The 26874-nt window shown below is 46.8% G+C and overlaps 1 protein-coding gene across 1 annotated transcript in view; it reads right to left on the bottom strand.

Annotated features, from left to right (window-relative positions):
• The window catches only part of ACACA (acetyl-CoA carboxylase alpha), a 132338-nt gene that overhangs the window by 22082 nt on the left and 83382 nt on the right, over positions 1 to 26874 (bottom strand). The window contains 7 exon segments of the mRNA XM_074596010.1: positions 2546 to 2681; positions 3375 to 3471; positions 7184 to 7280; positions 9740 to 9860; positions 10706 to 10849; positions 25100 to 25210; positions 25652 to 25772. Coding sequence (XP_074452111.1) covers positions 2546 to 2681; positions 3375 to 3471; positions 7184 to 7280; positions 9740 to 9860; positions 10706 to 10849; positions 25100 to 25210; positions 25652 to 25772 — 827 coding nt within the window.

Consider the following 26874-nt stretch of genomic DNA (forward strand, 5'->3'; position numbering starts at 1 on the left):
AACCTCCAAAGCTGGAACGGATCTCATCAGCTTGGCTGGATTATCAGATAGGACCTGGAGGTAAACACCAGGCGTGTATCGGCTGCAGACACATAATGTCCCTCATAAACCCATTACATACAAGCAATACCGTCATTCAACATCCAGGTAATCAGAGATTTAAAACAGCCTTTTCATTCTGCTGAAGTTTTTTTTATTGTTATTTATAACCTGTCCCAGGAAAAAAATAATAAGTAAAACATGAAAAACCAACTGCGAGTGACCCTGTACACAAGCAGCGCTGCAGTTTAATGTCGTGGGGATTTGCATGCTATCAAACTATTCATGCCGAGTCCAAGACCCTGGTGCTAATTTCCAGTAAATTTCACGCTTGATGTCTCCCCGTTGTGGGTCACTGCCGGTTCGCCTAAATAAACCACTTCCAAATGGCTCCTCCATCTAAATATTCAAGCCAGTTTTTATAATTTAATTTTGCATTATGCTGAATAGCCTTCCGGCCAGATAGAGCTCATTGGGGAAACCACCAATACCATTGTGATACGCCTTTATTTATGTTATTTATTTATTTATTTTACGGCTTGAATTAGACCTCCTAGGCCGACTAGTAAAGAGGTTTTTTTTTTTTTCCTCTCTCCCCCCCCCCCCACTAATGTCAATTTTCAGCATAGCGAGAGCTGTCTCTAATCTTTTCCTACTCATTACACACAATTTTGGAGTCATTTTACCCACAGTGCAGTCGGCTCCTGGCAGTGTGTTTGTGTGCACTGAGGGGTGGCATAATTGTTTATTTTCCCTCCCTGCATAATCCCCAGCCAGCGCTGGAACCAAAACTGCAAACAACTCCCCAAGGAGCGCCCGGAGTGTCAGGAGAGACCAAAATTGCAGGAAAATGCAGGGACCAGGGTGCAAAGCGCAATGGCTCTGCTCTTCCCCCCTCCGCGACGGCTCTCTCCTCCTCCCGCTACCGGCTGGGGACACGCAGTATGAACATCAGCATCCTCGAGGGACCCTCTCCACCTTGGGCTTCTGCTCTCACCTCCAAAGCTAAACTCGGCTCCTGAGGCACCCGGCAAAGGGCTCTGGCAAAGCCAACAGATCTCAGAACATACTAAGGCAAAATAATTTAATGTTACCAAGCATTCATTAATCAACCACTTCCCCATAAACTGGGCGGTAGGGAAAGCAAGTCACGAAGGGAGTGCAGTAGCAGCACACGGAGCAGAGACCATCCTGAAAGGTAAGGGGTATTTTCCAGAGGAAAGAATTTTGCCACCTTTTGCCATCTTCCACCTTTGCATCTGCAAACTCAACGGCATTGCTTTCTGCCCTGCTAACGAGACACTGTCACCCTGCCAGTCCTTCCAGAGCAGGAACTGTTACTGTATTAGTGCATCTATAACTTTGCTTCTGTGTTTTGTTAAGTGCCACATGCAGGTAAGAGGCCGTAATCTTTTACTTATTTAAATTCTATGGTATCAATCTCACATTCTTGGTACTTCACAAAAATTTCAAGTAGCAATGCGTGGTGCAAAAATGTAACCGCTGGTACATTAACTGAGCAGTTTTAGAACTGTTTGCTTATATGGACATCACTGCCACCAGAAGAGTCACCTGGGAGACAGCCCTCCACACCACAGTGTTACAGCGGGAAAAATGGTCAAGACAATGTTTCCACTTGATGGAATATGCCTATACCTTTTTGATATGCAATAATATCGGCTTATCCAGCCCCACTTTTAAGTTGAGACAGAAGGATATAAAGCTTTCTGAGCAGAAGGGGTTTCCTGAGATTAGGGTTTAATTAGCACAGGTTGGCAGCTGTAAATTTTATTAGCAGCTAGACCACCGTCAACACCCAATTACCCGTTCTCACTGCGGATGATCCAGCCAGTTCCTATAACTGTATATGAGGGTACATATAAAAATACAACTGCATTGCTTATTTTGATAAGAACTTGATATAAAATTTGCTTCTTGCATATTCTATATTATTTCTGCTACATGCCTATTAAAGACAAGACACACCCGGGGAGGAGTGGAATGAAACCCTCCATCACCGCAGCTACTGCAGTGCAGAGCGGCCCTGTCCTCTAGCTGGCTGCACAACGACCACGACTGACTTTCAGCAGAGCCGGGCAGAGCGTCGCCACGATTTCAGCGGGCTGACATGTCCAAACACTCTGGCAGGCCTAGAGAAGTATCCCCTTATTAGCATTTCTAAGGGAGATCACGTACTGGCCATGAAAGAGCAGGGCTGGATGCAGACTGAATCAAAGACACGTGAAGCAGATCCGCTACCAAGTTTATGGGTCCAAGTTGTCACCACAGTTAAGCCAATTTAACAGCTGGCTGCCACCCAAAGGACCTGCTTCTGTCCTTTGCCACTTACTCCCAGCTGCTGGTCTGTCCCTGGAGAACCCCTTCAGGACGCTAACCCAGCAGAGCTGGTGCCAGTGGGTATGCCACAGCGGGGAACGCAGCGGTGCCCTGAGCAATAAGAGACTCCACAGGACAACACTGAAAGGGGATCCAAATTGATGGTTACCTTTCATTCCACCGGAGAAGCCTCTCCAGTTCGCAAAGACCATCAGAGGCAGCCCTTCTCGGTTAAAGTCATTGATAGCCTGGGCAGTCTTAAAGGCAGAGTCAGGGAACCACACCTGGCCAGCCTGCTGGATTATCTGGGGGGAATAAAGACGACTGTTAAGCCGTGAAACACATTAACAGAAGAATTAGCATAAAAATATAGAAATGGATGCAACAAGAGCTGTGATGTGGAATTAAGAATGAGGAACACAGCACATGAAATGTTTAGAATCTGCTTGCCCACAGAAAAATCGGGACAATCCTTCTGTCACCAACGTCAAAAGGAATGTCCCCCCTGATTTAGCTAAGAAGAATAGTGATGGTATGGAAAGCCTGATACTACGACTGCGGTGAGAAGGTGAAGGAGAAGAAGAGAGAAAAAAGGACACCCAAAGTAGAAAACCCTGAAGAGATGATGCAGGGCCAGAGCTGTGAAATCAGGCAGGAGAAAAGCAAAATGTCAGAGCAGAAAGAGCATGAAACACTATGGTCACAGCAAGAGAACAGGGAAATGGTTTTTTCTTGCCAGATCTCCCGAGTCCTAGTCCCCGCATCTCACCAAAGTCACAAGAGAAGCAGGACGGCTGGGGAACATGCCTCCTGTAGGAATGGCCAACACAACTGCCCCTTTGCTCCTCCCAGCAGCTGCCATGCATTAGCACCGCCCCAAGGAATGGCTATACTTTTCATCCCACGTTGTGGGGGGAAAAACCCCATCACAACAAATGCTCTTTCCCCAGAGACATTTGCAGAGGACAAACAAGCAACCAAGCACACGTTCAACCTACCTTGGCCTCCGAGTCCAGGTTTGCAGGATCAGCAGGGATGCTGAGCTCCACCGTTCTCGTTTCTACGGCAACTACTCCTACAGGTATTCCTCCCAGCCTGGTAACATGCGAGACAAATCAAAATTCATATTTCTACTGTTACACAACTAGACATCTTTCCAATTTGCATCAAAATACTCATGAGAGACAAATCATGCAAGCGAACGGTGGAAGGAGCATTCTGGCCTTTTTGAAGAGTTTAGGCATGTGGCTAACCTTCAGAGTAGAATTTACAGTTCTCAAAGCAAAATCTAGTCCTAAAAACTAGCACATACCTCACTAAAAATTAAACAGAATAAACCGAAGCCCAAATCTTGAACGATACAGCTACATCTCCACCACCCTTCACCTGCTACCGTACAGATTTTGATACTGATGGTCCTGACCATGAAAAATAAACACGCAGAGCCCAAGGCCTCCCAAGCCCTGCTTCCACAAGCACTCTCAGCTGATGAAATACATCCACAGGCCACATGTCTAAGCAACGCTGATGTCTCAGCCACCTGGAACTTCCACTGCTCACAAAAGCTCCCTCTCCCAAGAGGTTAGGGTGAATGACGGGTAAAAGGTTCAGGTTTGCCCGTCTGTCTCCTCCCCAGACCCTCTGCTGGGGATGACCGCGAGGGTGGGGAGGGTGCAGGGACAGAGGGATGCGCAGGGAGTGCCAGCACCAAGGAGGATGCTCAGCTCCGCTGTCCACAGCGTTGAACCGCTCCGTTACACAAAGGGCATCTCGCTCGCGATGACAACCGCCTACTCCCAGGACGGGAGTCCCAGCAGAGCCTACGCTCTCTCTTCAACCACCTCAAGCTGGATGACACGGGCTGCATGCAGAAAAAGCGACAGGGCCTGTGTGCACTAGGGGGTTGAAAATATTCCCATTCACTATGATTAAGAGTCTGCCTAGAAACCCGTAATTGCAGAAGCCGTCTTAAATCGGTAACTTATAACTTCTATATTAGGGCCCATGTGACCTAATAAAGAACATCTTTATCCAAGTATTACGGTTATTTATTGAACTTGAAAACAGCTCAAAACAACTTCTGTTTTCCATTATACTTCATATAAATTTTATCAGGCTAGCACATGAAGATGCTACATCTTGTTTTATAGTGTGTCCCTGGACAAGTTGCCATAGAATAATAAAAGACAATTTACAGCCAACAGCACACATATTCCAAACATACATACAAAAGATGAGTTTTGGCAGCACTTACAGTAACAATCCCAGAAGAATACATTCATATTTGTTTTTTCAAAATGCCACTGCTTTTGAAAGAAGTCAGTTTCATTTGTATTATATATACCTGTATGTGAGAGTCCAAAGCAACTTGGAATTTGCCAGAAGAAAGGAACTGCAAGTGAAGCTGAGCACGGGCCTGGGCAGAGACCTTCTAGCTTTGCCAAATCATTGATTTCCCCTGCCCCTCAGTGTACTGCTTAACCTAAAAGCCTTTAAATAAGTATAGGACGTTGTGAGATAAAACTTTAGAGTGTCACAGATGGCAGATAAAAATACCAAAGTGTATCAAAAGGTCACAGGACATCCCAAGGTTACGTGCTACAATCAGGAGTGGAGTCAGCAGCTATTTTCGGCTCCCCTCAACGATGTATAAAGATCAGACAGTATTCTGAGTGGGAAGGATCTTCAGGGGTAGCAGCACTCAGACCCCTGGGACCAGCCGTGGTCAGAGACACGAAAGCCCAAGGCGGCAGAGCTGGGCTGCACCAGCAGATGAACGTCCCTGCGGCTCAGCACCAGTCTCCAGCTGGGCTGGGGCAGCCCAGGCACTACCACCTGGCTCCGGCTCTGGCACAGGCTGATACGGTGCCCAAGGAAACGGGTGTTCCTCTGTATCACAGCCTGCGCTAGGATAAAGGCAGTTCCAAGACCATTAAAGACCCTCAGAAGTCTTAAGAAAAGAGCAACAGAGGAACACTTTGCTGAGCACACCCTCGTATCTTGAAGCCTCCTTCAGTTATTACGCAGCATTTCGTTAACATATAGCTCCCGATGGCCGTTTTAGAGCTGTCCAGAGTGGACACAATCCTCCGAGATGCTGCACATGAGCTCTAGTGAATGCCATAAGCTTTGCTACCTCACAGCATGACCTCTGTCTCTCTGTCCCTCGTTAGGAGGACTCTCTAGAGCTGTGGCTTTGAAAAGTCCAAAAGAGACATGGGAGCTCCCAGTGCCAAATATTCTGGGCCCAGGTGTGCTATCAACATAATGGAGATACGAAACAGCAGTGATTGACGGCTATACTGGCTAGGAGCCTAGCTGGCTCTCCCAGTTGTGCTGTGCGCTTTGGGAACAGCGGTCTTTTTCCCTGTCTCCCACTGAATTCTTTAGTAATCAATACAGCATCACCGGGAATATCCTGCTACTACAGTCAGTCCTTGTGTCCCCAGTTTGGTGCAACTAGAGGCTGATGGAGTCAGACCCCAGGGGCAGCCACAGGATTTCCAGAAGATCATAAGCATTATCAGGTAGGTTGGCTCTAGGATGTTGGCACTGTGACACTGACTGTACGGGAGGTGAAAGATCCGTAAAGAAAAGATTTTTCTTTGATGCAAACTTCTGCTAGGAGCTAAGGCACTCTGAGCCCCCGTCATGCACAGGCACGACCGTATCTCATTAAGGCAACACCTGAAGCCTCCAGGATCCCGTTCAGGCACTTCAGGGTTTTTCTACGCTCTCACTCGTTAACAAAAAAAAAGAAAAGGCTGACAATTAACCAAAAACACTGACATCAATTAGGAGCTGGGAGTCTCCTGGAGGCAAGAGTATGAAGTTCTGTCTGGAGAGGAGCGCTGGCAGTGTCTGAGGAATGAGGAGTGACAGAGGATAAGCCCACTGCATTTGGACAGCTCGCGCACTTGCAGTGGAAACTCAAGGGAGATAAATGTACTCTTGCAAAATGGCTTTATTCTGAGAGGACGCAGACAATCAGAACAGGAAACTCACAATGCCATTTTGGAGGGGGCAAAAACTAAAGAAACTAAAGGGGGTTTTGAGCCCAGCTGTGATTTGCATTCTGCCAAAATCCAGATCCCATCTCCAGGCTTCAGCTTCCTGCCTGAAACTCTGAGAGTTCATGGACCTGCAACACTGAGGATGACCCGGGCTGCAAATGTTTTAAGGCAGTGATCTGAATCTGAAGGCAACAGGGAACGTTTTAGAATCCTGCACGGGTGCCACATGGCAGCAAGGTAAGGGGAAGTGACTCCCCTTGGGAGGTGGTGAGTGCCGCAGGTCTGTGGAGCTACACATCTCTGCATCACGAAAACCAACTAAGATCAGGTGTGGTGGGTGCTGGTTTGGAAATGCTGCAAGTTGTTCCACACAAACCTCAACGTTAAGCTCTTCTCTATGCAGGGTTTCTTGCAATTTGCTCTAGTCTTAGCTGAACTTTTCTTGCAAGTCAAATAAGATTGCAAACTAAGAAACTGAGTAATGCACCTTCAACTCAGTGAGAGCTGCAAAAGGCCTCCCTGTGCAGCCAGCACCTAGGGAAACATATATTGTCTGCCAGCATTTTTAACAATATCTCTCTTTTTGGCTTTTGTGGATGTTAAAGCTGTCACCTCCAAGCAAACCAGGGGAAATGATCAGACCACACTTCATTCGCGTGGTAAAGAAATATCCTATTCAAGTAATGACTTATTTTTACTTATAGCCATCAACTTCCAAAGGAGGTTCTAGAAAAACACAAAGCATAACGAAAACTTGATTTCTACAAATGTCTAAAATGCCTCTTAGAATTTACCTTGCTCTACCAACCACAACTGTCTGCGCCCAGGGCTGCATGATCTCCAGGAATGAGCCATTGTCAAAGAAACCACTTAGCCACTGTCCTTTTTGACCTAAAGGGAAGGGAAAAAAATGGAAATATCAGAGGAGGGAGGAGGAAGGAAAGAAAGAAGAGACAATATAAAAAGGAGCAACTGAAACTTGCTTTAAAATGCCAACTGGAGAACTTGGCACTGTCTTTTTACTTATTTATTTTTAAATAGATTATAATACAAGGGAACATTAGACAGCTGAGCATTTGTCTGCCTTCAGCCATCATGTCTTATTTCATTTGCTAGTCTGCATAAAGACAGTCATTTATCAGCAAAAGCATCATTTATTGTTAAACGATGGGGTTCGGATAGCAGAGGGACTTCGCATGCTTTTAAATAAATAACTCTGTTTTTTTCAAGACACTACAAACATTTGTCAAAAGGCAGTAAAGTCATTAAAGATGTTTTCCAAAATGCCTCTTTCCATTTTAAAACTTATCTCACATTTTTCTCTTGATTCCGCCTAATCTTTCCTTTAAAGAAAGAATGCTGAAGAAACTCAGGAACTAAATGTAAAATGCTATGATATTTTAAAACCAGAGCACACCCCTGAGCATGTTTCACACATTTTTTTAGAAAAAGTGAAATGAAGTGCTCTGATACTGAAAACCTACTAGCTCTGTGGAGGATCCCAGGTGATGCACCTCTTCCTAAACCAAAACGTGCTTTAAAAGTCACCATCCTGGATACTCCTACGCGGTCAGACCTGTTCTCCTGCCCAAAGAACGCAGCGACTTCCTAATGCTTGAGACAAATCAAACTGTTCCTGAAGAGCACGTTACCAAGATGACTGTGCAGTTCCAAGAGAAACAAACTTTTCCTGACCCTTGCAGACAACCAGCTTCTACCCTGAAGTATGAGGCTTTGACTACCTCGGTCACACTAACTATGAACTAGTATTTGGCCTTTATAAAGCCAGTGCAGGATCAGACTTGGGGGGTTCCTCCTGCATCACAAACTCCAATATATTGACAGCACCTTTTCACCTGCACGTGGAACAGCAGATCTGTGCACTAACAATCCACATACATTCCTTCAAATAAAATTCTCAGGATGACAGATACCCCTACTACAGGAACCAGGGTGGCAGTTTACGGTGCATTTCTCTACTTTCCACGGGTGTTTGTTAAATGGGCGCAAAAGACACTATGAACGAGTTAAGCCTCACTATGTCAGTCCGTGCAGCACCATGGTATTGTTTCCCTGTTTCCATTCTCCAGACAGGAAGCCTGCGGCAGGAAGGTTTTCCAATATTTTTAGCCTGGACCCTACTCCAGCGACCATGCCAAAGAGCGTTCATCTGGGCTGACTGCTGATGCCGGATCGGGGAGCGACAAGCACCATTTGCAGACAGCTCCTTCTGCAGTCCTCGAGCCTCTATAAGCTGTATATCCCAAAGCCAAGGCGTCGAGAGACCCTACCCACCCAGACAATCACAGAAATCACAGCTCTCCAGGGGCACCTGCTTTCCACTGGGGCTTCATGAAGCTCCACCAAAAAAAGCCCCCAAGCCCCCCCAAAGCCCTCCCAGCTTCACCCCTTGGCACACAGCTCCTCAGGAATGCTTTAATCTGAACAAGCACCTCTGCTTCTGCAAACCCAAGTCCAAAACCAATTAAAAGTGGAGATCCAAGCAAGCTAACCTCTGCTGACTTAAACAGGATGGAGAGTGTTTTATCAAGACCAAACTTGTAATTACTGTGTTCTACATTCCTTGCCTCTGTGGCCCCACTGTAAAATGTGACCATCCATTTCAAAATTATCTCTTTATCGTGAGCCCAAAGCTGATCGTTTAGATTCTGGCCTCGTGTCGGGCGTCAGTTTGAAGAATATCACGGCAATATCTCCTCTAATAAATGGCTTTAACTTTTCACCTAGGAGATATCTGCTTTAACTTATCACAGGGAATCATCTGCTTTCCTTAACGCTTCCACTAAATTAAAATCTGAAGTCACTCGATTTGGAAGCCAGCGTTAGCTGCACTCAAGACAGCTGGATGAATTACTTGAGAGATGATGAAAAAATATTATCCAAAACCAGAAAACTTAGTTTATCACAAATCTCATTTTAGCCCCCCAAACTCATTAATAACAGCAGGCATAAATGGTCACCCAGTTTGCAGCTTGTACGTACGCAAGCTGCACAACCCCAAAAGCATGCATGGGGGTTCAATGGTTTGCAGCATTTCCAATATAATTGTTCTCCCAGATCTGCAGAAATACTGTGATTCTTTTAGCGAAAAGGCCTTTGTATATCGACTTTCCTCTGAACCATAAAAAAAGAAAATCTATAAAAGTAACTAATAAGTCTCCTCAAGCACTCAGAATTTACATGCTATTTTTATATTATATTTAAATTGTTTAGAACTAATTACTTTATAAAGCTCTGAAACGTATTTTGATTGCAGACACAAAGCCTTGACCAACAGTCTTGAAACAAGAGGCGTTACTGCACACCCTGGCCACCAAAGAGCTACGTACTTGGATTTGGGCGTCCAGCCAGCATCCAGCGAGGATCATAGGGAGTCTTGGTGGGAACAAACTCTATGGTTCTGTCTATAGGATCCTTGACTTTGAGGATAGGAACAGGGCTGTATACACTCTACGGGAAAAAGAAGAATATTGAAGGAAGTAATTCTCCTGCACAGCTTTGCACCAGGCACCTAAAGGACCTGGTCGGAGTCCTCTTTCTCCCACACTGCACAACTCTTCCACTGCCGGGATCCCAGAGCCTTGGCAAGAGCCTGAAGGAACTTCCATGGTGCTCCATGCACTCTCTTTACCATAGAATCATAGAATGGTTTGGGTTGGAAGGGACCTTAAAGATCATTTAGTTCTAACCCCACTGCCACGGGCAGGGACACCTTCCACTAGACCAGGCAACATCTGGCATGCGTCGTACTTCATTTGCTCTTGAACTTCAGGCATAGCCAGCATCAGTGATGGGTTGCAATTTAATTTTTGAAAGGTGACCAGGCCACCTGACTCATTCTATGCACTCTTTCCCGAAGGAAGGTGACCTGCGTGTTCTCGTTGCTGCCTTCCTGGCTGCAGAGCAGCTTACACGTATACATCAACCCCTACAAATTACTGCCTCAGAGGGCAACTTTTAGAGTCTGTTCAGTAAGAGACAATCCATCGCTTACATAAAACCCTGCTGCCCAGAGCACTGAGGGCAGCACGCCAGGGGAGCGATGTGGAAGTACCCAAGGCAGTGCCAGCCTGCCCCGGCACCCCAGTTCCTGCAGCACTTTTAAGACAAAAACTACTTTGTGTACTTCAATACCATGATGCTTACCAGCCTTGATTGTGAGCCTAACCCACTTTGTTAGGCACCATACAAACACAGAAAAAGCCCACAGATACAGAGAACCCCCACCTTCCAAAGCCCTGGGAACAAAGCCAATAGGTAACAGCACCTCGCACTGCTGCAGGGCCAGGAATTACCTTTGGCATGTAGGAAAGCCACTGCAGAATAGTGTAGACTCCTTCAAAATCATCACAGACAGTGCCGTGCGTCACTCCGTTGTTGTGCATGATCTGGATCCCTCCCAGCTGGTTGTTGGAGGTATAAACTTCCCGTCCAAGCACCTTTTGAAAGAAAAACAGGAAAAGCATGAGAGAGTGGGATGGGACAAGGAGGTGATGACTAAGGCGATACAAACAAGCCCATCCCTGCAGCAAGGCGTCATCACTTCAACACCACAGGATGGAGCAAACCGCTCACAACAGACCTTCCCAAGCCCTGTATGCGGATAAGATCTTATGAACAGCGATCCCCAAGGGGAACGATACAAGTGGGGAAACTGAGGCAGAGGGCAGTTATACGACTTGCCCTTCCCCAAGCAGCAACGGAGCCGATACGTGACCAAGTCTCCTGGGTGCTGACCCAAGCTCAGCTCACTAGGTCAAAATTGCTCTAAGACAATGGGTAGGGTGGACCCATTTAAACCATTAACTGGGGGAAAACCCAACACCATGCATAAAGACAGGTATAGCAAAGATAAAGCCCCACCAGCTCCTTAGAGAGACTGGAAAGAATAAGACTCTGACTGCTGGGCTTCCAATTCTCTTGCACGGCTCCATCTCTAATCTCAGCCCAGGCACTGCAGCTCTTTTCTCATTCTCCTGCTGTCTCTTTCCATTTGCCCTCTCGCTGACTGATACACTGATCTCTCGGTCACTCGGCTTTCTGCTCCACTGAGTCCATATTACTAATAACACCTCTGCCACGGCCAGTTTACCTCATGAAGGCAGGAGCACATCATTACAAAATAAACTCATAACTTTGACATTCTAGCAAATACATGCCGTTTGTTATTTTTATGGGTTGAGTCTTTCTAAGAGACAGAGGGCATTACATACCTGCTTCATTTAGATCTTAAAAAACCCCCCTCAAACACACACAGCCAACCTGCCCTCCCCCACCAAACAACCAGCGCAGCTTCAAGGGCCACCCCAGGAGAGGAGTAGCCCAGGGCAACCCGGTCCTCACGGAAGGGATGCTCGGGTCTGACTTCATCCTCATCCCGACATCCTACAGCGAACACTCGGGACATACCTCACTCATAGTAGAGGGGCACTCCACATTTCTCAGGTTTCGACCCTATGGGCTGAAAGTAAGAAGGTGCTAAAGGGGTACGGAAACAGAAAATTTGGATCTGGTTATAAAACTACAGCGATCCGATTAGCTTTCTTCCTGCACAACAGCAGTTAATCACAGCCGGGGTCAGGGAGCCACTCGATGTGCCCACCGAAAGCACTGCCTAACTGGTACGGCACAATACTATCATTTGCTAACTCAAATTTATTTTCCTGTGGAGGAGAAAAGGCCTGGTGGTCTGGCATTTCACAACACTCAGCATGTTACAAGCGCTGGAGGATCCTCGCAAAACTCCCCGTGAGACAGACGTCAGTCGAGGTTTATGTACAGAAGAAGCTGAGGCACAGAAATTACACAACTAGCCCCAAAATTTAGAAGTCAGTGTAAGCATTGTGGTTGTGCACAGAGATGTTCCTGGGTCTCTCTTCTGAGCGCGAACACCTTCATCTTCCTCTAACAAAATCAGTGCCATGAAAAGGCCTGGTAGAAAAGAGAGCGGCACAGATTTAGGTTCAAGGAAAAGAAAAGCACAGGCCTCCAGATGCCAGGCCTAAGCCTAGCTAAATGCTTTCCACAGAGGAAAATAAAAATAAAGAGGATTTAAACTCCCCATCTATGAACTAATGCAAACGCATGTACATGCAAAATGGGCCTCTGCTGCTGCTTATCTAGAGACACTGTAGACAGCTCGGGTTTACCACCGCTGACAGGCAATGAAAACAGTCTAATATACCGCCTGCTCTCACCCTTAAATCCCTTTTTGGAGATCAAGATAAATATGCAGCTCCTTTTCCCGAGTGCTCCAGACATTTCAGTGAAGTGGCAGAGCATTGTGAGGGGCTGTGCAAATGAAATCCCTCTGTAACACTGAGCGAGCGCCGTATTTACTTGTCAGGGTTTGTCAGCAAAGGCAGCGTCATCCCAAGCTGCATTTAGAAGTTGCAGCGCTGAGCGCTGGCTGCCTTCATTTGTATGACATGTATGTCCACGCGTGTGCCCAGGGCAGCAGGAGGGACATGTAATACGGGCACAAATCCTGATTTAAGCCCAGTCCAAAGGCAGAGCAAGGTACTCCAGTCCCCGTGCAGAAACCCTGCAGCCAAAGGGTTAAAGATGCTGGCTGCCAGGGACACTGCTGGGCTGGGCGCTGGTCCCCTAACCTGCTTCTGCACGGGTGCTCTTCTTCGGTCTTCTCAGGAGCCGTCAGAGATCCTGCCAGCTTCTTTCACACACAGAGCTGCAGACTGAATTGGGTGCCAGAGGTTAAAAGGCACTGAAGGGCTAGCCAGCTTACAGACAATGATCATTGGGCTTGAGAAAAAAATGAACGCAATAGCTCATCCATTCAGCTCTGCTAACCACCTCATCTCTGACCTCAGAGGACTACATTTTTAAGGGCTGACAAGTAATTCAATCTCCAATTAACAATCTTAAATGGTGCAATGCATATTGCTGTATAAATGTTTCTGCAAGAAAATATCCAAGGGTGAAAGAGAATACATGTGCTGGAGAAGTGCAAAACCGGTGCTTCTGCAATTAAAGGATTTAGATGTTCCTCAGTAAGACACATGGTCATCAGAGGCATGAGTGGATTTAGAAATCTTGCCAAATCAGTCAGACCGGCAATGCTAGAAACAAAGTCGCGGGAGAAAAGGCGGCACAGGATTAAACCCTGTATCTGACATCATCAGGATCTGTCAAAAGGGTAAACTTCAAACCCTGAGAGTTTGGGTCCGCCGGGGAGGTACAGTGAGCCATGCGGAGCAGGAGGTTAAGAACTGAAAGCAGCATTACCCAAGGCTTGTAGAAGGCACAAACCCGTGCACGGAAGGGTTAAGTTTGCAAAGCAGGCCCTTCCTAGCAGGAAGGTTACTGGCACTCAAGGGAACAGTCAGAGAGGCAGCTACCAGAGCCAGCTGCAGTAGACCAAGATCAAGCAAGGTCCAGCACGAGCGGTGGGAAGGCCCAGGTTCCAGGATTTTAAAGCTGAGATACACAATACATATACACCTGAATACTGGCAATATTTGATCTTGTGCTTAATGTGATGGCAAACACAGACAAAAAAGAGCAGCTGTGAACAGCAGAGCACCAGACAGTAAGCTTCTGGCACCAGAAAATCTGCTTTAACTTAAATTCTTGCCACTCCATGAAAGCTCTGAAACCCAGAAACCTTGTTTCTATCCACCCAGAGTTTGACCTGCTGCCAGTCAAAGGAAGCTGCTGGGGGTGACTGGCCCCACACGGAGATCCCAAACTTGCCTTTTCTGAAGCCTCTAGTGAGGATCCCTCACTTCTGTTACTGCTCCTTTCCTGCACGTTATCCCAGTGCCTCTGCATGTTGGACACCTTTTCCTTTTCCCAAGCCAGCAGCAGCAGGTGTGATGGGTCTGAGCGAAGGGCAGCAAGTGCTGCTCCCTCCGCTGGAAGGTGTTAGCACACAGGGCTGCTCTCCCTTCTCCCAGCAGCCTTCCCCTGCGCACCCCCAAGCACTGGCATTAACCATAGCCAACAAAGCAGGACTGCCACCACTCCATGCATATTTGATACCAAATCCCAGTTATTGGGGACCCAGGCTGTATTCGGATGAGGCACTCAGTCTCCCCTTCCTTTGCTCCTGAAGACAAACCCTTCCAGTGTGCAGAGAGCAGCGCATGGAACAGGGTACACAGGACAAAACGCTTGCGCTGTGCCCCATCTCAACCAAAGGACGAGGACATCAGTGAAGCGGTCAGAAGGCAACGCTGGCTCTAGAGCTGCACGAGTTAAAGCTCAGCCCACGACTGCAAGAACGCACAGATTTTTCTATTTTCCAGATAATGCAACCTTCGATACCACGTGCTTACAAAATAACGGTCAGTATTGTCCACACTTTGCCATTTGGTCTTCCAAATGCCACTCTCCCATCCGTAATGGGAAACCGCATTTCTTTTTACTTTGGAGGATCTTTCGGGAAGCACAAAGGAGAGCCCGGATTCTAGCCGCCTTTTCAGCCTTTAAAAGACCGTCCTCAACAGGTTTGTAGGCATGTCATATGCATATTAATCATCTGCTAGCACTCAAACCCGTGATGACCAGCTGCTTTCTCTCTGCTCCTTTTCAGAGCCTGAGCTGGTCGTTAGTGGAGACATTGACTGCAAAGCTGGTCTGGCTGCAAACTTGATTGGCTCCTATGTTTCATCAAAGATGAAAGATCTGAAAAAATGACAGCGGAGGGCTTGGATGGGAATCATTATGTAACGTAAGTGCTGTTATTATTCAGAGCATATCGTGTGTTTATATCAAATATAAGTGCCAGATTTTTATCCGAATAATTTCAATAATTGCAATTCCCATCCCACCATTTATATTATCTGCCAGAAACCTGAAGCAGAAAAGGCACATGCACATACTATAAATAGCCTATTTTTCATAAACAGGCAGAAATGATCAGAATGAATGTCTCATCAGAAAACACAATGCAGGGAACTTAAAACCTGACTGCTATTATGTGCAGTCAAGCCTCAACAGATCTTACAGCGTTCATTTCTATCCCTCGGCTCTTCCCCCGCACGGAACATGCCGTCAGAGGGTGCACCAGAAGCAACGCCAGGGAGGAGACCCCAGCCAGGGCGGGATGGCAGCGAGAGCCGTGTCCCCCAGCAGCCCTGTTCCAAGCCTTTAGCCCGTTGGCACGGCGAGCGCAGACACCTCCGCTCTGCCTGGAGACGGGCTGCACTTCTTGCATTTCTAATCTATGAACGTGTGCAGTTCCTGCACTTTTAATTTACGAGCGTTCGGTGGGGGACCCTTCTGACTTGGGAACATATTGGCTCGGTCTAATGCTTGGAGATTATTAAAGTCAGAGCTATACTCCACTATCAAGTCTACAGATCTTTTATTTAGAAGATATGGTGCTCTAAATGCACAAAGAGCTCCCTGTCACCTTCACATTAAAGCCCCTAGTGCCTGGTAAATGGAATTATATAGCTGTCATCTCCTTTCCCCAAAGTTTTAAGAGTACAATGGGCTCATTTTTTCACACTCCATCCCAGCTTCAGAACTAAGAGACCTACTTTGTATTGATTTAAAGTCTCAGAAATAAATAAACCTGCTTCACCAATGTGATTCACAAGAAATTCATGATACACTATTGCATGATATATTTCAAGCTGTGGCTCCGGCTCTTTTTTTCCTTTGGTGAGTGATGGGGGAGGTGGGAGGTAGGGGGAGGTGGGGGGAAGCTGACAGCCTGATGGTTATTGGAGATGGCTCCTGACTGCAAATCCAGAAGCAGGTCTTGCTGGTGGAGTCTTTTTCTTGCTTTAATTTGGTGAGATCCGAGGGGAAAGGGGGAAAAAGCAATTGCACTCCACCTCGGAGGCAGCGGGGAAAGATGCATCCAGATGGACGCTGCAACCGCAGCTGGCCTTTCTCCACCACCTTCTGCTGAAGATCCCAAAGCACCTCCCCAATACAAAGGGAGCAGGGCTCCAGCGCTGATCGGTTACAGAAGAGGCATTCTCTCCGTTTGCAGACGGCAACATGGAACGTTATTGGGAGGAAACATTTTTTCCATCTTGCAATAATTGATACGGATTTTTGGAAATTTACGGATTGCAACAGAAAATCAAATTTTGCCATCTTGAGATTTGAACAAATATCAGACAGGGTCAAAATGTTTGTTTTGACTTCTGAAATGTTTGTTATAGGTATTAGAAACAAAAATTAATTTGGAAATAAAAGTCAGTTGGGGAAAAAAAAACACCACCAAACAAACAAACAAACAAGAACTCTTCATTTGACCAAAAAAAATTCCGAACAAGAAATTCATCAAAACTGATACTTTTTCCTGAAGAGTTCCAGTTTCAGTGAACTGGCATTTTCAAGTGAAAAATGCCTTGTCAAAAAATTCTTGCCTAGCTCTCCTTTCCCAGTGTAGGGAGACTGCTTGTTTTGCTCAAGGTCACTCCATCTGTCAGTGGTAAATCAAAAGGACTCAATATACTTTGCAAACTAAAATTACAGCCCCCTGTTCTGCATGGTGCAAACACATAAATCCCATCTGTCTCAGTTAGGGGTTCCCTAATCTAGACACTAGCCCTATCAACAATATTAATGATTGTCTCCAGGATACTTAAAGATCTTGTTTTGGCCATTCCCTTGGTCACCTTCTGGACCCAAACAGGTTCAGAGACCATTCCAGGGACAGGCTGCAGTACAGGTCTCCTTCACCTGGAGAGTGAAACTTTGTTCGTTTTGCAGTGTGGGTTTAGGCTTCATCACAAGATAAGTGACAATTCTCCAACGCCATTCCTCAAGTTTCCACTCAAGTGTCCAGAATGGCAGATACTTTCTCCACAATTCAACGGAGAAAAGACCCACAGGCAGGTCACCCTGACATCCTCCAAGGGACACCCCAGGAGAGGTCAAGACCAGTTACCATGGGACATGTTTGAAAAGCGCCTTTTTCCATTCAGCTCTGGTGGAACATCAGGTACCAGAGTTAATGCTCCAGTAATAAGATACTCTGCAGGATCACCAGGAACTGGGATACAATCCTGGTTACATGAAACATATACAGGGCTTAGAACACACAGCAGTTTCCCTGGAATGTATGGGAAGAGATTTAGATAGGCACAATATGGGCCACTACGCTAAACTCCTCTTCATCAGGAACAAATACACACACAGCCCCCACAGCACAGGCACCATCCACATAGATAAACTGATCAAGATCCATATTAAAAATGATAGAAGGAGGGAGGAAAAAAAAGTCAACAAAAATCTATTAGACTTTCTTCCCTAAGCAAACATAAAGGGACTGATAATGCAATGCCTGGAACGTAAATTGTCTCTAATGGGAACAATACACAAATATCCCCACTTAAAGAAAGGCAATTAAAAATAAAATGTAGAAACGGAGGGTGGTGTTTGTTTATTTGCACTCCTCTGAAGTCCGGGCACCCATCCTGCTTACATTAATTTCTCTACACAGAGGAAAGGCCTTGTGTTACCAGGACCGCCACCAAGCAGGCGCTCCCAGCAGCTGGGGACTCTCACTGGCACTAAAAGAAATGAATTCTGCTCTCTTCCTATTGCCAAATATTGCTAAACTGAGACGGGCTCTTACAAGAGCTCTACTCTGACCTTGGTTCTCAAACCAGACTGGCTTTGTTGGGGTGTGAGCGATGGTGACCTATGCCAGGGAGACCTCCGACAGCACCGAGGTCCCACATCGGTTCTGAGAGAGATGAAGAAACCACCCTCTGCCCATGAAACCACCCTCCCGTAACCACCCAAGGCACAGCACAGCCGCCCCTCCTGCTTCCCCCACCAGCGCAGCAAGAGCAGGGTAACCTTGGTGAGATCCACGAGAGGAACCGACTGACGGTTAACGCTGTTGAAGTGTCAATTTCTGTTTGACATTTCCTAGACCCTCTTTGATTAGCATTCTCAAACACCCTGCACCCATACGTATCTCCCTAATAGTCTTGCTGTGCCACTACAGAAAGATTCATATCATGCATTAATAATTATAATGCTTCTTTGAATGACAGGGATGGCACTTGCTGTTCTAGCTCACATGATTGCTCTCACATGATTGCTTTGATCTAATCCCAAGACTGGAGTCATCTTGAGCAGATACTGAGCTATCCCTGCCTTGAATCTCAAAGAAAGAGCTTTCCACATTCTGTATTTTACTGTAAAACCCCCGAACGGCATCAGTCTCACAGGGCTTTTATTTATTTTTCCATATTGTGAAATTGAAGGGTAAATATTACTGCTTGCAATACTGAAGACCGATCACTCACACGAGACAGACTGGTGTAAGCTTCTGTTCCTCACACCAGAGCTCCTCCGGTGCGCCACCGACAGGACCCTGCAGCCTCTCGCGTGGCACAGCACCCCCAGCAGCTCTGCCCCTTCCTCTTGAGCCCCGACCTGTTGTCTCACCCTGGTATTCCAGTCCCACGGCACCCATCAAGTTCTGCAGCTTCTCTCAGCCGAGACCTGCAGCCATCGGATGGGTGCCAGGGGGCTCTGGCACAGCGAGCAAACGACATCCCAGCAAGCAGGGAGGGTATTGCCGCGTGTCCGGCAGAAGACACTGAAGAGCAACCAACATCAGAGAGCCACGTTGGCTGAAGTGCCTCGAAACAAACTTGTCTCACTGAGCAACTTGCAGCTGGGTGTAACCACCACCCAGGTGAGCTGGTTTCAAGCTCACTCACGTATACGCGTCTCCTCTGCCTGCGCATGGGTGCTCCCGGGTTCATAGAGTCACAGAATTGCCCAGGTTGGAAGGGACCTTTCAGATCATCAAGTCCAACCATCAACCCAACACTGACAAAAACCATCACTAAACCACATCCCTCAGCACCACGTCTGCCCGTATTTTAAATATCTCCAGAGATGACGATTCCACCACTTCCCTGGGCAGCCTGTTCCAGTGCTTGAGAACCCTTTCAGTGTAAAAATTTTTCCTAATATCCAGTCTAAACCTCCCCTGGCGCAAGCTATTTCCTCTTGTCCTATCGCTTGTTACTTCGGAGAAGAGACCAACCCCCACCTCTCTACTGCAATCCTGCCCCAGATCGACACCAGCAAAACCATAAATCTCCACAAAAGCAGCCACACTGACCTCAGCTCTGGCTTTGACAGCCAGTACAATTCAGGACTGAATTTAAAACACAAGGATATTCTCTTCTGGCCCCCTGCAAAGGGGTTGTTGGGGTGTTGGGTTTTAAATGCAGATTGTCAAAACGATCCTTGCAGCAATTATGGTCTGTTGTATCAACAAGTCCTCGGGGACTCATCCCCAGTCACGTGATTGACACATACACTAGGCTATCTTGACACAGTACGGCACCTATCATGTTAACGTCTTTACCATGCACAAGCAGTGTCTGCATTAATGAAAGATGTACTCGGGAAAGGTCACTGGACATTTGCTGGTAGTAGGCTTGGAAGTTTCTTAGATATTTACATATTGCATTAGCAAGCACCAAGTTTCCACTAATCAGTTCATCTCACAAACAACCCACTTCAAAAATGTTTTCTCCCCTTAAAAACCACCAATTCACAGTGCCAGAAATAGCACATTATCGATCTGGTAAACTGGTTCCTGAGCTCTTTCGGGTCTAGAATAGGTTAAACAAGCAAACACATTGTTTAAATCAAGATCATTTTGAAGGCAAAAACTTCCACAGAAAGAAATTCTGAGGATGGGGTTACCTACCCTGCCAACACACCACTGCTGGCAGGCACCTTCCATCTGATGAGCTCAAAACACATTGCAAAACCAAATGAACTAAGGTTCCAAGACCAAGCTGTCGGCAGATAACTGCCATTACACCCATTCTGATCAAAAACGTCAGACCATGAACAGGCAGGCAGTTGGCTGCAGAGTGGGAAACGAAGCCCAGAGTTCTGGTTTTGAACTATGCTTTCAACATTCCATACTTTAGTGGTTTCTGACTCTTCAGCTGCCTCCTTCCCCAACATGGGCATATTCTCCTGGCAGGTGGTATTTGTCAAGCTCACACTTGGCACACTTGGATGTTCTTGACAAACCAGGCCAACAGCACGGTGCCATGGGGCCCCAGGGACGAGGACACGCTCAGGGCCCAATGCACCATTTGGGCACGCCATGCCTGGAAAATTGGCCTGCCCAATTGGGAAGGCCATTTGGGGGAAAATGGGGAAAACTGGGGGAAAATCCAGCTAAATAGGAGAGAGAGGAAACAGAACATTCTGCTGGTTAGATTCTTCCCTTCACCTCCAGAAGTGATGGCCACTTCAGATGCCCTGCTGTGAAGCGCAGTGTGTGGGACAGTTCTTCATCACCACGCAGAAAATGAACTGTTTGAGATACCAGGCTGAACATCTATATCACAAACTGAGGTGTATCAAGTTAGTGGCGGCTCCTGAAAATCTCTGCTAAATCTGGCTTCCCTGAGAAAAAGCCTAGAACGTGTATCTGCCGAGAAAATGTGATTGAAAGCCACTATTTGTTTACATTAACAAAACAGTCTTGAAGACAGGATTTCTTTTAAACACAAAAGACAAGGAGGAGCAAACTAATTAAAAATAAGTCAGCAACAGACTTGGGAACATCCTTGTGAGGACTGAAATGAAATGTAGTCCCGGAAGCCTTAACAGTATAAGCAATGCATAAATTGGGAGCACTGGGCTCTTCAGTCTTACTTCTATTAAAAAGAAAACCAATGGAAATTAACCTGTTAGTGCATGGCAGCAGCACGTCACCTATCTCACACGAAATCACACCATGTTTGGCTTATGACGAGGAAAGGGAGTCGAGGGAGGTGGAGGAAGGTACGGGGGCGGAAAAAGGGGGAGGCAGGCAAAGTTAAAAAAATAATAAAAATCTCTGCCTCAGCAAAAGTTTTCATTAAAATTTTAGACAAATGATCTCTGTGTCCTTCTCCCATGCTGCCTGGGGCTCCATGCTATTTCTATGCAAATAACAACCTCGTGGTTTATATCTTATTATTTCCACCGGAGCTGCGGCGACATGACCCGAGACGTGTGTGAGGTAGACAGCGAAAGAGAGAGAGGGAGAGAAAGCGAGGGAGAGGGAGGGAGAGAGATGGAGTGGCTGCTCGCTCAAGTGTGAAAAAATATTGTCAGGAGTGAGCGGCAAGAACAAAAAAAAAATTGCAGGGATAACGTGTTTATTTCAGCCCCTCTCCCCATGTGAACCAGCACCTTTTAAAATTCATTGGGCATCAGGCGATCATGCACAATCCATCTGCTTTCACTTTATCATTTGCATTTCATGCCTCCTGGCTTTTGATGTGCTGATACTTTGATGCAGTCAGGAGACGCGCATTATCATTATTTCAATTTTCAGGGGGGTCAGCGGGCTCAGCACAGGCGCGCGCACACGCTCACAGGAGAGGAATGAAATGTCATTTCCACCTCTCCACCCCCTGCTGAAACGCAACGGTGAAGACAAAAGGGGTACAGATGAAATGCAGCCCCGGTGCCCCACGCGCAGAGCACTGGCCCCACCACGGAGCATCACACCTTTTCCCCAGGTCTCCCCCTTGCCCGTGGGTCTGGGCAATAAACAAAGACAGCTTAATCAGGAGCGGAGGGAAACCTTGTGCGGCTCTCGTGCAGTTTCTTGTCACCCATGGCAGGCAATGGGGCAAGAGAATCCTTACACCCGCCTGATATCAGGTGTCTTCCAGTGCTGTGCCTCCCCACGTACAGGGACACGGACGCAGTGCACAGCCAGCACGTGATTAGTCAACTTCCAGAACCAAACATTAGCTACAGCTAAAAATGATATTGACCTTGAGCTCATCATCTAAGTTATAGGTTGCAGTCTGGTTTTGGCAGCTGGACCTTTCCCTCTACACCTAAACCCTCGGGCTGGTTTTACACAATGATAATGAACAAGAGCAGCAACAGATCTGCTGGCACGTAATGTTTGTCACAGGCCCCCTCTGCTCCCCGCTGTAAATCAAAAAGAATCCAGTATTTCACAGGAGAAAAAAAAAGCCAAACCAAAACCCAAACAACTTTCCAGAAAAAACCTCACTGCTCTCCGAGACCCTAATTGTCTCCATTGCTGCAGAAACATTTTTGCACTGCACATTCTCTTCTTGCAGAGAGAAGGCATTTTGAAGACGACGTGTATGCAGACGCAAGACTACGTGTACGTTTTGTACAGCGTCCTCTATGAAGACAGTAATTAAAAATCAGCAATGGAAAAAAGTGCCTCAAATCTCCGACACCTAATTGGGAAAAGCTAAAGGAATATTTGCATGCAACTGTGTTAGAAAACATCCAGTTCCAACTGTCATGCAAGGTACCAGTTTCCATTTATTTGTTTCAGTTATGATCTTTCCCCAGGACCCTGCCAGCTGGACTGGTGACCTTCTCGTTCCCACAAAGGAAAGCACTGACTTTGCTGCACAGGGCTCTTCTCACCATCTACTCGAAGGGAACGAGAAGCAGCAAGACTCACTCACTCCACAGATTAAAACTACAATAGGTTTCCACCTATTCGCGCGAATGAACAAGAACACACCATATATTGTTCCCAAACAGCCTCTGCTGTCCTACGAGGGAAGACTTTGCTTAATTGGCCCCTGACTGATAGTGACCTGCCTTCTAGCCAAATGAAAATTCAAACTGTCCATCTAAATTCAAGGGACAAGTGTTGAACAGTTTACACTGTTCAAACTGTTCAACTTCTTCGTCTAAGAACAGGGAGACAGTGGACAAGCCTGAAGTAGACATTGCCTCCATGGCAGGATGATGCAAATGCATCAGCATTCACCAGTTGCTTCTCACCCTCCTTAAGACCTCAACTGGGCTGAGCTTGGTCATTTCAGGTTAGTACTGGACATCGTTTCACTACTTCAGACCTACTTCTGGGACACAATTAAAGCTGGATCCATTCAAGAAGCTCTGACCAGAACCTCAGGGACTGGAAAATGAAGAGCATATGAACTAGCAAGACACTTCACACAACATCCAAGAGTGAATGGGGATTCCCAGTCTCCCACTATTCAAGGACAAGTAAACTTATTGTTGGGTCTGGGCTTACCTGTCTTACTGGGAAAGCTGGACAGGCTGCAATACGTTCCTGCTTTGCCTGACCTTTAGGCAGGTAGAGGTTCAGTGCCTACATAAAAATATATGCCTTTCCAACAGAGCAGGGAGGAGAGAAAAGGACACATGGGATTATTCAGCCCACTGAAATTCTTGGGATGGGATAAGTCACGCCCAGAAAGTATCTCCTTCTGCCTGTGCCTGCTGAGAGGTATGAGGTGCTTAATTTAGACTAAATCTTTAATTTTTAAGTGTCCGCAATTTAGTGAGATTAGTCTAGTCCTATAAAAACAAGCATTCACTCCACGGGTAGAGTGCAGTTAAAACCTGGAAAGAAGAGAGCAGAAGAGGGAGGACTAAACAGACTGGCCCTGCCATCTGGGAAACTCTGCCCGGCCCCGATCCCCAACAAATGACAGCTGGAACCAGGCAACTTACTCCACTTCAGCAAGCACTAAACTGACTCAATTCCTTTTAAAAGGATGGATCTTCAAATGCCTCTTTTCCTTCCATTGATGCAGGTGTGTGTGATGCGTGTAAGAGATCTAACTGAGGGTTCTGCATCCCAGAGTTGATAGGATCAATGCTTCATTTTCTGCAGAGCCCCCTTTATTCCGGGGAATAATTCAACGAGAGACTATTTTCCTTTTATCTCCCATTGTCAGGCAGGCACTCCTTGAAACACAGCTTGCGATGAAACACAACCACCCCAGGTGCTGGAGAGTGCCTGAGAACAAAGCTGCACAATGGGGAAGGGCACTCGCGCCCTGCACAATCCTAACTCCCGCGTAAACAAAGCCCTCAGTGAGAGGGACAAGAGCGGAGTCGGCTGCGAGCCGTGTCTGCTACAGACAAGGAGCTGGAGGCTGTGATATTAATAGGCTTGGGGCAGCAAGGGAAAAAAACCGCCTCAGGTGGGGGAAAAAAAAAAAAAAGAAGAGCCACTTTAGTAGTGAAAGCTGTAAGTTTTCTTACAGCCAGTTACTCCTCCCTGCCCCCACAGCTGAGGTTTCCAGCAGGGTCTGACCCCTTGAAAACCACCATCCACACACTCCTCCCCAGGCTCCAGCACTCCCCCAGCACGAACGCGATGCTGTGGATGGCTGGAAGTTCAGGGGGATTCTGGCCCATGTATTTTGAAACACGGTCTCCCAGACACTGGAAACGGCCCTGTTTCCTCTATTGCAGCACACGGTGGGTGGGAGAAGATGCTGCCCAGTCCGTGGGCTTCTCCACTTCTGGCATTTACTCATTGCACACAGCCTATGTTAAAAGCTGCTTCTCCTTCTTCCCCTTCACCCGGTTCATGCTCAAGCTCTTAAATTTGCAGTTCTGCCTGGGTCTCCTGCCAATCTCCAAGCAGGATGCCTGGAATAGTGCCTCTGGCTGTCAATACGATGTTCTTGTCAAGAAAAACAGGAGCATGAAAGGACCGCTTTCTGACCAGAGAGAAAGGAAAAAAGGACTGCGAAGGCATGAAAATTTCACAGCTGCTGCCCTGTGTCACTTCTCCTTCTTGATCAGGAGGAGCCCGAGAAGGGAGAATGCAAAAGGTACCAAGCGCAATGACAGGTATAGTGGTGGCAGCTCCTTGAGTCTCCAGCAGAACTCACAGAAATACCAACTCCATCCACATAAGCTCTGAAGACCGAAAGGCGAAGACTTACTTTGTTGAGGGCTCCACAGCCGGTCAGGATTATATGAGAGTTCTCAACCTGGATAGTCCTCTGACCTAGCCGAACAAGGTAAGCCCCAATTCCAATTGCCCGACATGTAACCTTAAAAAAAAGAAAGAAAAGAAAAAGAAAAAAAAATCACATTGATTTCTGTCTTACCACACAGCCAAAACCTATCGATTCAGACATCTAGATAAAACTAGGCATGTCTGTATTACAAGGCTACAAAAACTGAGAAACTCCAGAATCTCTTTTTTTGTAAAACACAGTCGCTGAACTTATGTGTGTTTTATTTCACAAAAGAGAAGCGGTAACTTACAGACTGAGCACACATGAAGCGAAATGACTGTTTTCTAAAAGTGTTTTAAATTTAATCTGAAAGGGACCCAGCCCTATAACGGTGCCAGTAGCGTTGCTCAAAGCCTACTGCCAATTTACATCAACCAGAAGTCTGATCCCAGATGTATCTTCCGGATATCACTGCAGGATTTTTAGCTGAAACAGACAATAGAGTTTGAAGAATAGAAAGCAGTGGGGGATTACCAAGTTGATGGTGATAATACTCTCATAGGCTAAAGATGATTCTCCAGCAATCATGCCAGATCCTCTGAGGTTCTCTATTCCAAGTCCGTCTTCCTTTCCGATAATATCTGTTATCTTATACCTGAGGGAGACACATACAGCCTTTGAGTCACAAGGTCCAGTGATTTGCTGAATCAGTTTGCTACGAAGAAAATGAAAAGTGACTAAATATCATTAAGGCTCCAAAGAGTAACGTGCATAAAACCTGGCCAGGACCCGTACACGGGCTCATTCTGCAGCCTTGCTGAACACCACGGACTAGTCCTACATCCCAGCAGCCAGAGCAGCGCTGCAAAGAGGAAACGCCAAGGGAGAGGAATGCCCGTGAAAAGTGTTCTTCTGTCATTCCCACAGGACGTGAGGCGCAGGCTGATTATAGGAAAAAGGGCAAGAAAGGAAGAGAACGCAGACAAAAGGAAAGAGAAATAGAACAAGAGATTATAATGAGGCTCTTACCTTTTCTTTACTTTCTTCTTTCACGCCTTCCTTCCCCAGCACAGTCCCTTCTTACTCAGCACTCTCAGACTGCCTTCTATCCTTTCCACTAGGCCCTTGCTAAGCAAAGTACTTGAGCATGTGCTTAGGTGCTTCACTGGAGAGAGCCACTGGCTTCCCCACCACACACGCAGGCACGTACGCAGGCACACGCACAGGCACGCACACGTCCCCGCACCCGGCACCATCCTTTGGTTCTGTCAGAGCTTGCCCGTCTGCAAACTGGGCTTTTTTTTTTCCCTTCCTAAGCACATCCTCCTCCCTCTGCCCAGGAGCACCACTACAGCTGCAGCCTAGCTCTGAAAGCTTCTTTGCACCTCATTTTCAGATGTGCTACTTTTGGGACGCAGCTGGGAAGACGCAGACACCTGGAGCAGACACGTGTGGAAAACCATAGGCTGTAAGGCAGTTTCGTGCAACCACCACAGCCCGGCCCTTCAAAATGCACAGGGGGCTTAGCCTTCACTCAGGAATTTTTATCCTTTCTACAGAATCTGGCAGAAAAGTAATTTTTCAAATTTAGACTGCAAGTCTTTGGGCAAGAATTGTTGTCCTGGTCATTCAGTGCTTACCACTGCAGGACCCTCAGCCATGACTTGGGCCCCCAGGCAGCAGGAGCCAACACGGCACTACCTCAAACAAGGCATGTCACGGTGCAACTTTGAACTCTCTTATTGCACACTCTGACC

This window comes from Larus michahellis, chromosome 7, assembly GCF_964199755.1.
Source record: "Larus michahellis chromosome 7, bLarMic1.1, whole genome shotgun sequence".
NCBI classification, from domain to species: Eukaryota; Metazoa; Chordata; class Aves; order Charadriiformes; family Laridae; genus Larus; species Larus michahellis.